The following is a 12918-nucleotide window of genomic DNA, read 5'->3' as shown; positions in this document are numbered from 1 at the left end:
CATTACTTAATTGTTATTAATGTTAACTAAACATATATGAATGTGTTATATATTGTTATTTAAGCCTAAAAAGTTAATGGGTCATACTTTACAATAAGATTCATTAGTTTATTTTTCATAACATGAACTAATTATGACCAATACAAGTACAGCAATTATTAATCATAGTTCAACATTTACTAATGCTTTATTAACACCCAAATTCACGCTTGTTACTATTAAGTTAACATGAACATCAACTTACATGAACTAACATGAGCAAATACTGTTCTAAATGTATTGTATTGCACTCATGGATCAAAACAAACGCAAGTGCGTGTTGCCAGATTGAGGACAGGAGCGAGTGATTTAAACCGTGTTTTAAATAAAAGCAATGGCACCTGAAAGAAGGAATATTTTCCATATCAAAAGGAGTTTTTGTCCTAACCAACACCTCGAATTAGTATATTGAAAAACGGCTTCTATTTCTCACAGGTGAGCAACAGAAAACTATGACAATGATCACCTCAGGTACACCTCATGGGCTTTATTCAGTGTTAAATGCTAACAATGTGAGTTTGAATGCCATTTTACATTACATTTATTGCTATATACTGAAAGCAGCAGCAAATAGTTCACCTCTGATTTTGATAATAAAATAAAACATTTGAACTTTAAAACTAAACATATCTGAGTGATTTAGCGTGTACATTTATTAATATTAAACAGGGTTAATATGTATTAAATAGATTATAAGCCTTACCATTTCGTGAGTGAATGCATATTCTGTGCTTCTGAATGGCTGTAATTAAATTTATGTCGTGTTTCGTCTGATGCAAACAGCCAAATTGCTTATCTGCGTATCGCGTCATGCGTGTTGTTAGAACACGCGGTAACAATGTAACCTGCTCACCTAATGTTTACGCCCGTAATATTTATATCATTTGCTAATTAATAACCTCACGTGGAACTGAATCTATCTCATTTCAGGGCTGTTACTGTCCACTGGAAGTCGCATTTCGGTCATGGACGCATGCTTTCAGAGCCTTTCTGAATGAGTGAATCAAATACTCGGTTTTCCACCAAGGCAACCTCACTTTACCCCAGACAGTCCATTGCAACATCATCATCATAACAGACCCAAACGCTTCCCAGACTCCACGTGGCTTCAGTCCAAAACCCCATTTACCCTTCAGAAAGATCCAGGATATTGTAAAGGCCACGGCTGGATCAATTATCATTTTCAGCAGTATTGAATTATTGTGCACATTTTCTGGATGCCTCCTGCAGACCGATGCGCATTTCTCTCCTCCAGCTACTGTATGTGTCCTGACTTACTGAAATATGACCGTCCCTTAATTAACTGTCGGATTAATTAGATCACCATATGACAGGCAGAGCGTCGCTTTTGAAGTCTCTGGCTAGGAGAAGTAAATGGAAATAGATCTTTCTTGCTGGGTTTGTGTTGAAAGCAGGTGGCGAAGCCTACAGGTGGGGAGATCATTGTTATTATATATGGCAAAATATGTTATCTCAAACTGATTTATATGGTTGTTATGCCTGCGTGTCACGTTGTGTCAAAGCGCTGCTTGGAATACAAGTGCTCTGTCTACCCCAACAGGAACAAAAAAAAAAACCCATCCATTTCATCCTTTCCTTTGAAGCTGAAGCGATCCTGTATAGCCTAGAGATCCACAAAAAAAACAAACACATCTCTCAGTAAAAATGCGACGCCCTGTGTCTTTAGGCTGTTTAATATATATTTGATGTTTGGTGTAAGCCTACATTAGCAGTTTCCCCCACGGGCTATTAATAAAACATTTGACATTCACTAAACGTCAAATTTCTCCATTCATGCAATAGGCTTTCGTAGAGTTGGCTGTAATGAAATTCATGCATGTTATCAAAATGCAAGCTTAGCAGGAATTGGAAAAATGCAACAACTCGCGCCTGAGCAATGGAAGGTTGTGCTGAGTTTATCGCTTGTTTCTTTGAACTCGGTGCATATTTTTATGCAAGAGTGCAAAACATAAAACATACTGTAAACATGAACACATAAAACAGAACAGAAATTTGAAAATCTTCAATGTGTATATACAGTAATGATCTTTAGAATTATATTGGTTTGGTAGTATCAGTGGTTTGCACTGTCGCCTCACAGCAGGAAGGTCGCTGGTTCGAGTCCTGGTTGGGCCAGTTGGCAGTTTTACGTTACATAAAACATATACTGGAAAAGTTAGAAGTTCATTCCGCTGGGGAACCTCTAAAATAGAGACTAGTCTGAAGGAAAATGAATAATAATAATAATAGTTATTATTATTATTTTTGTTGTTATTGTTGTTGTTATTATTAATTATGAAAGCAATGTTCTATTATGGTTGTACAGTAACAGTAAGAATATGTGATTTTTGGGTGAATTTTCTTTCAGAGTTTGCTTACATTTGTTTTTTCTCTATCCTATTACAGGCCTTTCCATGCATATCAACAGGAATTTATGGTAAGCAAAATGTTCATTCATTCTCTGAATCTTTTGCATGTGTGATTCTGAACATGTGCATTTACTAAATGTGTGCGGCTTGGATAGCAGCTTACAGTATGTGCATTCTGTGTGTTTGTGTGTGTGTGTGCGTCTGTGTTTAATGATAAACAAACTGGCTTCACAATCTTTTCATGTCTTATAATTCTCCCTTCATTACTTTCATCTTTCATTTTCAAATTTGGCATTTTCTTTTAGAAAGACGCGTTTAGTATGCATGATGTGGTTAAGTATTTTTTTGTTTTTATTATTTTTTGATCATTTTAAAAGAAGCATGCACATTTATAGTATTATGCTTTGTCTATTTGATTTTGTTAAAAAAAAAAAAAAAAAAAATATATATATATATATATATATATATATATATATATATATATAGTTGAAGTCAGAATTAAAAGGCTAAAAGGCTCCATTTGATTTTTTTTTTCTTCATTTTTTTTTCTTTTTTTTTTTTTATGTTTCCCAAATGATGTTTAACATAGCAAGGAAATTTTCACAGTGTGTCTGATAATATTTTTTCTTCTGGAGAAAGTCAAAATCATTAGCCCCTTTAAGCTATTTTTTTTCGATAGTCTACAGAACAAACCATTGTTAAACAATAACTTGCCTAATTACCCTATGCTGCCTAGTTAACCTAATTAACCCAGCTAAGCCTTTACATGTCTTTTTAAGCTGTATAGAAGTGTCTTGAAAAATGTATAGTCAAATGGTATTTATTGTCATTATGGCAAAAATAAATTAAATCAGTTATTAGAAATGAGTTATTAAAACTATTTTGTTTAGAAATGTGTTGAAGAAATCTTCTCTTCATTAAACAGTAAATGGGGAAAAAAAACAAAAAACCGGGGGCTGAAAATTCAGGGGTGCTAATAAATCTGACTTTAACTATATCTATAAATATATACACATATATATATATATATATATATATATGTGTGTGCGTGTGCGTGTGCGTGTGCGTGTGTGTGTGTGTGTGTGTGTATGTATATATATATATATGTTGGGAAGTATTGAAACCCTTGACTGAATGGTGTGCAATTACTGGGAATTGCCAATTACAATCAATTGGGAAAACCAATTACAATCTGAACTGTTTGCTGAACTGGCTTTAATGTTTACAGCCTACAAAAGTAAAAGAATCAATACCCAAATAGACACTGACCAAACAAATAGCCATATTAAGCAATAGAATTAAAATGGCCAATTGTTGTCTCCCTATCCATCTTTTCCTATCAAATTGAATTGTTTTAATTATGGAAACACATACCTTTCTTTTCTACTGTCTCTCATAACTGCATTGGTTAGCATTTTAATAACTAAAGCCAATGTTATTACAATTACTAAAATTAAGTCACAAAATTAGCAGCTGAGGCTTTGGATGAAAAGGTTAAGTGTTATTCACAAGAGCATTTTGAGGACATAAACTTAAAAAAAAAATTGGGGGGAAATAATAATATGAACAATGTTTAAAAGTGAGGTAACTGTAGCGGAAGTGGAAGTCATTAAATTATGTAAAAAAAAATCAGATTGTTCCTTAATAAGAATGTATTTAAAACTTTTTTATTTTAATAAATCCTAAATGTAATTTATTCTCGTATTACTTAATTATTTAATATATTTATTTATTCTGTCAAACTTTCCGTATCATTACTCCAGTCTTTGGTGCCACACAATCCTACAGAAATTTTTCTAATACACTAGTTTGGTGCTTAAGACATATTATAATTTTCTGTTATATCTATAAAAGTATGTAATCCTGCTGAATAGTTTAAACTGCTGCATTTATTTTATGCATTTACATTAAAACAGAATTAATGTGAGTTTTTGTAACATTATGCATTTACTGTCTTTATTACTTTTACTGTCACTTTTGATCAAATAAATGTATCCTTGCTGAATAAAAGTATCATTGTCTTTAAAAAACATCAAACTTTTAGTGTATATTCTAAATGTGTGTATAGACATGATTCTCCCAGACAAGAAAAAGCCTCTGAGATCTGAGCACTTCAGAAAGAATTCAATTATGTTTGATTCAATAAATAATCTGCAACCTGCCTTTCTAGCTCTGCATAATTGTTCAGATCATCACACAGAGAAAAAGCATTTACTCTGAACGCAGGAAGAGCACTCCAATATTATGATCAAAGAGCTAATAACCTAGAACACTTCCCAAACCTGACGTTTTCTGCTTTTTCTCAGCCTAAACGACAGTAAACACTCATTTAGGAGGAAAATGAATTTCGTACGCTTGAGCTTTCGTGTGCTACCATTGATGACATGAACATTTCACAGAGTGAGCATTTTCTTCAATATCGATTCGCAACCTCTTGACTTGATTCAATTATTGATTCAGTTCAGTGATTGTTTAATACAAATGCAATTGATATTCGTAAAAATGATCAGTGAACACTTTTTCTGGTGCATGGGTACAAAAAACACAATCCTCTGCATGAAAAGTAAGGATAAAATGAAATGGAGCAGGGGTTTGCAAAGTGAAAGACAGTGGTGCACACACACATATAGATATACATAGATTTAAATACATTCTACATTTCATAAAGGTAATAACATTTTCAACCAAGAGCAGTGAATGTTTGTATGAGTTCTTTGATTAACAATAACAGCATAAAATTGTATTATTAGGCTGCTGCTCACTTTAAGACAATATACATGACAACATACATGAACAATTGCTTTCACTTTAGATGTGAAAGACTGTTTACATCAACACTCAGCAAGACGGCCACATTTACACCTGTGTATTATGTTAAAGTTGCAAAAATCTGTAAATTCAGCTCTTGCACACTGAGGTGTTTCTATCTGCATGATGCTTTAGGTGTTCGTACCACAGGTACGTGTTTTAAAAACACAAACACGGATGTCATTTCCTTGTATTTATCCTTGTTTCTTTGTTGCTCTGATGTACAGTGCTCAGCATATATGAGTACACCCCATTTTGAAAATCAATATTTTTATAATTTTCTCAGTGAATATGGGTTGGTATATATTGGTGAATTTGAATAAAACAGATTTATTAAACCGATATATTTATTAAATAATAATTTAGTCACAGAACAACTTTAAAAATGGAAAGATAATACATTTAAATTCATTTTAAAAATACAAACTAAATTTCAACCAAATTTAATACATTTTTGTTTCTCTTGATTTTTGCTATTTTTGAAAATGTAATTTAATATTTTCCCCAACATATAAATTTAGGTTACTAATTTTTGAACCGTTATTGTAAGTTATTTTGTTAGATAAGCTTCAGATTTGGCTTCAGTACTGACTAATCTAATGTATATGCACAATAATAATATTGTAAAGCATATTATACTAAATATGAGTTTAAATGAGAGATTTGTAGGGTGTATACTCATATATGCTTAACGCTGTATAGCAGTACTACGCTGCACAGATATTTTTACAGGTAAACTATGTTTAAAAAAAAGTCTGTAGATTGACATTATTATACTGTACTCTCAGAATTTCTGAGTCAATACTACATTTGTTGTTTTAGTGATGGTATATGATCATACATTTATTTATCTTCATTAAAATACAACCAGAAAATAAAGGTTAGAGTAGGGTTTTATTTCTTTTAAAGTAATTGTTAAGTCATGTGAAATGAGAAGTTTAAGAGAATTGCTTGCAATCTTCATTAAAGCATGGTGGATGTTCTCTATTGGTTTGTAACTTTATTTCTGCCATTGGTGTTGGTGATATTGTCTGTGTAGATGAAATCTTGAATTCTTAAAAATACAGACAGGTCTTAATCTATTATGCCCTTCTTTCTGGAAAGTACCTCAATGGTAATAGTTTTGTTTTTCAGCATAATAATGATTCTGAACACACTGCTATTGCAGTAAACTCGTACTTGGAGAGAAAAGATCAAACATTTTTGGAGGAAAGACTAAGGTCCCATAATGCAATTCAGAAGAGAACAAAAACAAAACATCTATCACAAATTCTAAACGTCTTCTAATCTACTTCAGCTATTTCTATTTCCATTTGATTCTTATAAGACAGAAATTAAAACAATAAAAAGTTAAATAAGTAGTGTGGACAGCCTAGTAATATTGCCCAGCCCTACTCTACTTAATTGTTACTATGATTTTAAGTCAGCCAGCCCAAACGCTTCCGGTAAACTGTCACACCATTACAAAATCTCCATGTCTAATATCTGATTTCTTTAAAAATCAGTGATCTTCACTGCCTAATTGATATACGATATAAAGTGGGTGTCAGACCGGACAAGAAACACTGCATTAGATTTCTTTTTTTTCTGTGCCATGTCTTTAAAAAATGGAAATTATATTTTACTTCAGTATTTTCAATGGAGTTTCTGTGAGTTCCTCGTCTGCTGCTTCTGACGGTTCTTGCTTTACATAGTTTTTCATCACGGTTTACGCTTTAACAACTAAACGAATGCTTAAGTCTGTTTAACTGATTGTATTTTAATTAAATTACAACATCAATGCTGTAAAAGGAACTTTATGAAATTGAAGATGGTAACATAAACCTTTTACCGGAAGTTTATCGTTGGCTGAAAAACACTAGCTGTACATATACACCCTTTAACCCTTTAATACCATATTCCAAAATTAGAAAGCCCTGGAAAACAGAATATATGAACAATCAGTTTATATTTTTCGATAATAAATATGTGCTGCTTTTTAAAAAAAAATATTCGTTGAACATTCAAAAGTTTTGGTTTATCCCCATATTCTTTACCATAAATAAGCTAAGCAAGAGAGACTGGATCAGCAGATTAACAGTCCACTTGCACCCAGGGTCCAGCATGTCTCGCTGTCACTCATGGCCAACCGAACCTGACACCCCATCGCTCTTCTGTGCTGCATCATGGGAGCTCAGGTCCACGCTGACAGATGATCAGGGTGCAGAGGGTAAGGCGTAAAGGGGCTGTTCTGTGGGGTGGGAAACGTGGACAGCAGGCAGGTAGAAAAATGAGGCCTCAGTCCCAGCTGACAGTCCAATCCCTCAGCCCACACCATTAGCACAGGTAGAGCTTTCGCACACATGGCGTATTGGAGGAGATGCCACCCATAAACAAACTGCCGCCTGCTGCCAGCACAGGGGTTGGACGGTATGATAGAGGTTATTAAGTCCGACGCTCATAGCCTATCAATCAATGCCACGAGAGACGGGTTAAAACGGGTTATTTCTTTTTTAGAGAGGATGGGAAGGACTGGCGAATCTATCAGTGTCTTACATTGTGCGGACACAGGCAAAGCACAGAGGTGGACAGAGGTTGCATCATCTTTTATTCTGTCTGGATGTAGCGTTTACTTTTTCCTCCCGTTTTCCTAGATTGGCAGTTGGTTCATCAAATGTGGCAGGTTTTTTCTGATGTCATATCGTTTTGAGAACGCAGTAACATTATGGGGGTTTTAGGAGATCAATAGTAGAAAATTTAACCTTGACCTGAACCTGAGGAAATAAATATACAACTATGTTTGGCTTTGTAAGCTTCTCAACAAGTTATTGTCATAATGTTACTGGTTTATGCATTGTACTGTTGTATTCTAAAATGCACTTTTGATTATTCACTCTTTTCTTTTTGTATTTATTAGAGAAACTGATCAATTTCGAACGATACGTACATCTACCATAAAAATTGTATATTGCTTTAAAAGGATAATTCATCCAACATTGAAAATGATAATGTCATTTACTCTCCCTTCACTTGTTCCAACCCTATTTGAGTTTCTTCTGCTGAAAAAACTAAACAAAAAAAATACAATACTTATACTATCCGGCAAAAGTCTTAATAACTAATAATAATTAATAATCAAACTAATAATTTGAACATAATCAAATAATAACGACTTCATTTGGAAAAGTGGTACAAGGTAGATTTTTGAATGAATCAACTGTTGAACTGCATCCCAATCATCACACATTCTGCAGAAGACCTATTGGAACCCACATGGACTCAAGATTCTCACAGAAATCAGTCAAGTTTGGTAAAGAAAAAAACATGATTCCTGAAAGCAAAGAAGGTCAAGGCGCTCCAGGATTGGCCAGCCCAAGTCACCAGATATAAACATTATTGAGCATGTCTGGGGTAAAATGAAGGAAGAGGCATTGAAGATGAATCCAAAGAATCTCAATAAACTCTGGGAGTCCTGCAAGAACGCTTTCTTTGGCATTTCAGATGACTTGATAAGTTATTTGAGTCATTGCAGAGATGTATGGATGCAGTCATTTAAGCTCATGGGAGACATACACAAAATTCATCCCACTGCACCATGACTTTATATTCTATACTGTACATTATTTCTGTTAAGTGACAAGACTTTTGTCTAAGCAGAGTCAGACCTTACTGTCCTAATGAAATAATTAAAAATCAAGGCATGATCATATTTTTATTTTAGTAAAATAAGCATAATCTCAAGGCCTTTGCCTTTCATATAAGCCACTTCTGATACCAAATGATAAACTACAAGTCAAGTTATTATTTGTCGTTCCTTAAACTTGGATAGGTAACAAGACATTTGTCAGGTCGTGTATGTGTTATGACTTTTAAAAAAAATTGTTTTATTTATGTTTAACAGAAAAAAGAATCTCATAAAGGTTTATAACCACTTGAGGGTGCATACATTTTCATTTTTGAGGGAACTATCCCTTTAAGTTTTGGGAACAAGAATAACCTCAGGGCAGTAATAAAATATGTTTTGGTAGCCGCAGCGTTACATCACTCACTCATGTTATAATTAACAGACAGATGAGATACAAAGATATTTTAAGATTTAATAGCATTTTAAAATTCGAGAAGAGAGAAAAATCATTAAATCTATATATTTATTCAGTTGTTTTCAGGCAATAAGCCAACTTGTTGTGCTGAACATGTCTTCACACTTACCTGTTTTTTATGTATTTATTTTTTTTTTATCTGAGATGTGTTACAGTCGCCCTCGGTCTCCCCTACAGTTATTTCACCTCTGACAACTTAAAGATGCTGTTCAAAGTTTGTGTGTCTAAGATTCATATCAGGGGCAAAAATCACATCCAGCAGCCTTGAACTCCACAGGTTAATTCTTTCACTATTATTTTAGCCTGCAGAGAGAGAGCGAGAGAGAGTGTCAAACAGGAGAAAACTGCAATTACGCTGCATCTTAACGGCCTCTTCTTATAGCGCTGTCACAATCTGTCATGATATATTCAACCTCTCCTTTAGATAAGCAACACAAAGAAAATGAATTAGACACCAGTTCATCTATCTCTCGCCACAGCCTAGAGGTGGAGAAACTCACTGTGTGCCCATGAGGTAAAAACGTCTGATGATTTTGTCAATGAAAGGACAGACTGACATTAAAATGTGTCTCTCAGTTATTGACATCAGCATATTAAGTTTTTTGTCTCTAATCCTATGTGCAATATCAAAATTTGGGCTAAAATTATGAAATAAGGCTTCATACATAAGGCTTTTTACACTTAAATATTAAACGTAGTTTGTTTACATTTAGGCATTTTAGCAGACATTTTTAAACAAAGTGACTTAAACCCATAAATATATCATTGGGCTGCCCAGGGAGCAGTTGGGGGTCAAGGGAATCACCTCAGCTGGGGTGTTGAGGTGGATATTTTTTCACTCTCCCTGCTGTTCCTGGGTCTCGAACCTGGGACCTTTATATTCTGAATCCAACCATTAGGCCACAGTAAAATTTGCATCAATTATTGCATTACATTTTGTTCAGCTCTTGTAATAGTAATGGAAATCCTCACTGTCTCATCCTGAAGAATTTATTGTCTATTCCAGCACATTTTTATTGGGGATATGAGCATTAAATATGCGCATGAGAAACATCGTCCCACATTGTTGTTTAAGAATTGAAAAGTTACACACTACATCTGTTATTATTATTTTAATTAAAATAAAATTAAAATATTAATTAATAAAATAATTGTTGGCGAAAATATAACAATCACTGAATTAAAAATGATCTGCTTACCAAACACCAACCTGTTTTTTTTCTTTCTTTTTTTGGGGACCATGCATGAGTGCTTGCATGCGTACATACATATTTAGCCAAACTAAAAGTGATAATAAGAAAATGTCATTGCTCTTTTAAGTATCACTTTAGAAATATTTGAAAAAGAATTCAAATTTTACAGGCACTATGGATCCTTTTTCACATATTTGAATTTCTCAGAAGCAGAAGTCAATAACTTAAAATGCACTGAGTGAATAAATGAATGAATGAATGTGTGAATGTTCGTGTATGTGTATATATATATATATATATATATATATATATATATATATATATATATATATATATATATATATATATATATATATATATATATATATATATATTCAATCAGTGCCCCCACCAGTGACGATATACAGACATTGCAATGCTGCGAGTGTGATATTGCATTTATACAAAAGTTCGACGACATAATCATGTGTATAAAAAAGAAAATCAAACACGGAGAGTCTCAAAAACCCTTTAGTATGAGCAACTACTTTTTTCCACCATTCATTCACATCTGCAGCTGATGGTCAGAACAGCAGAAACTGTTGCTAGTGTTACCAATGTCACTTTAGAGCTAGTATTTGAATGATTCTCTAGCGTAATGTCTAAAGTGATGACAAAACAGGTGATTTTTGCTCACATTTTAAGATTAAAGGCTAAACGGCATGAAATGCCATCAGTCTACAGAGATATCTCCCAGTATTTCTCTGTTGCAATTGTGATTTCAAAGTAATTAACCCCGAAAAAACCAGAGCAAAGCAAACACTACCAGTTTCTGTGGTATAAATACAGCACTACAAAATACAAAAGTATGTGGGTGGAGTAATACACAAGGGCGAAGGGTTTTTTGGGAGTGCTGTTATTTGCAGAATATCACACGGCTATCAGCCAATCAGATTAAAAAACAGACAGAACTGTTGTATAAATAAATTACTTTATTTATTTATTTTCTTATTTATTCATTTATTTTATATATATATTTATATTTTATATACATTAAAAAAAGGGAAAATTTACTGTCCTGCACCCATAGACACTGCATTAGAAACACCTCACATAAGCGGTAATTCGTTTTTCTTTAGTTTTTTGTGTGTGTGTGTGTGTGTGTGTGTGTGTGTGTGTGTGTGTGTGTGTGTGTGTGTATTTTATTGGATGCAAACATGATATAATTAATCCAAAAATAAATTTTAAATATAAAAAATAAGTATGCTTTTTAAAATATCTAAATATTAAAAACATTCAAGGAAAATTCTTAAACGCATCATAACAGTCTTGTGAAAAGGGTTTATTAATTTTGGCTTCAACTGTACATAGTATATAATGTGCTCCAAAATCAAATTCAAAAGCCGTTTTTCTTACATTTCAGAAGTGCACAAATATTTGACAAATATTTTCCACCTCTCTGTGAGTTGACACTAAGATTTTATTTTTTGCCCATCACTCTGTGAGATACAGTATGAAGACGTAATCCAGACAATGTATCCGGATGTCAGTTTTGGGATCAGCCAGGGTCAGTCCACCAGGTGTCTTGAGTCCGTAATTCCCCTGTCCATCTCTGTAGTGGATTAGGACAGAAGCCCTTATCTCTTTACCTTGATAAAGGTGCAGATTTCCCTCTCAGGATGGTGCTGTATTTAAAGATTGAGGTTTCTGCTGGGGAGTAGTGGAAGTGTGAACACAGACTTAAAGAGGGAATCTTTTATGATCACACACTGATGTGGGGTTATCTCAGCACAAGCAAGAAAAAAGCAAATCTTAGCATTGCATCTAGGGAAACAGATGAAAGTTTTGTGTTTTACACTTTCATGGTTTTATCATTGTCAAGACTGACACAGCTCGGGGAAGTTTGGAGGATTGAGGACATATTTTAGAGATCACAGTTGTTTGAGAGGAATCTAAATCTACAGGCCTACGGCAACGAGATTTTATATTTTAGCTGAGCTGTGAACTCGCAGCCTGAATTGAAAGTGACATGAGAGAAAGATTGGGTGCAGTAGGATGGTAAATAGGCAAGGAATTTCTACTGTGTGTGACAAGAGTAAACAGAGTGTGACAGCGTTCAGCTAGTGATGTCTGATCCGTAAACAAGTCGAGTTTGACTTCTTTTTTATCAATCGGTCAAAGCGTTTCATAAATCAGGCTCAATAAACTCACAAGTTACCATTTGGGATGTTAAAGATATTGTATGCTGAGTAAATTGGACAGCCATGGTAGAGTTTATTGCTGAGTTAGTAACTGACTTCTACACAACAGAGCTTTGTATTGGTCTGCAGTGTATTCTGCTTAAAAATTATTAGTTTTGAATCTAAAACAGGACTGCATTTGAAAACACACTTCTGATCCACATTCATAGATAGTTATCAGACAGATTATTTGGTAGATTAAGATATGTTA

At 33.8% G+C, this 12918-nt stretch overlaps 1 protein-coding gene across 2 annotated transcripts in view; it reads left to right on the top strand.

Annotated features, from left to right (window-relative positions):
- The window catches only part of macrod2 (mono-ADP ribosylhydrolase 2), an 865478-nt gene that overhangs the window by 598202 nt on the left and 254358 nt on the right, over positions 1-12918 (top strand). For both annotated transcript variants that reach the window (XM_056470919.1, XM_056470918.1), the window contains exon 7: positions 2446-2476. In XM_056470919.1, coding sequence (XP_056326894.1) covers positions 2446-2476 — 31 coding nt within the window. The remainder of the gene's footprint in view (positions 1-2445; positions 2477-12918) is intronic.

Source organism: Danio aesculapii, chromosome 13, assembly GCF_903798145.1.
Source record: "Danio aesculapii chromosome 13, fDanAes4.1, whole genome shotgun sequence".
In the NCBI taxonomy this organism is placed as follows: Eukaryota; Metazoa; Chordata; class Actinopteri; order Cypriniformes; family Danionidae; genus Danio; species Danio aesculapii.
Note: the sequence above shows the minus strand (reverse complement) of the source record. Positions and strands in the feature narration are given on the sequence as shown.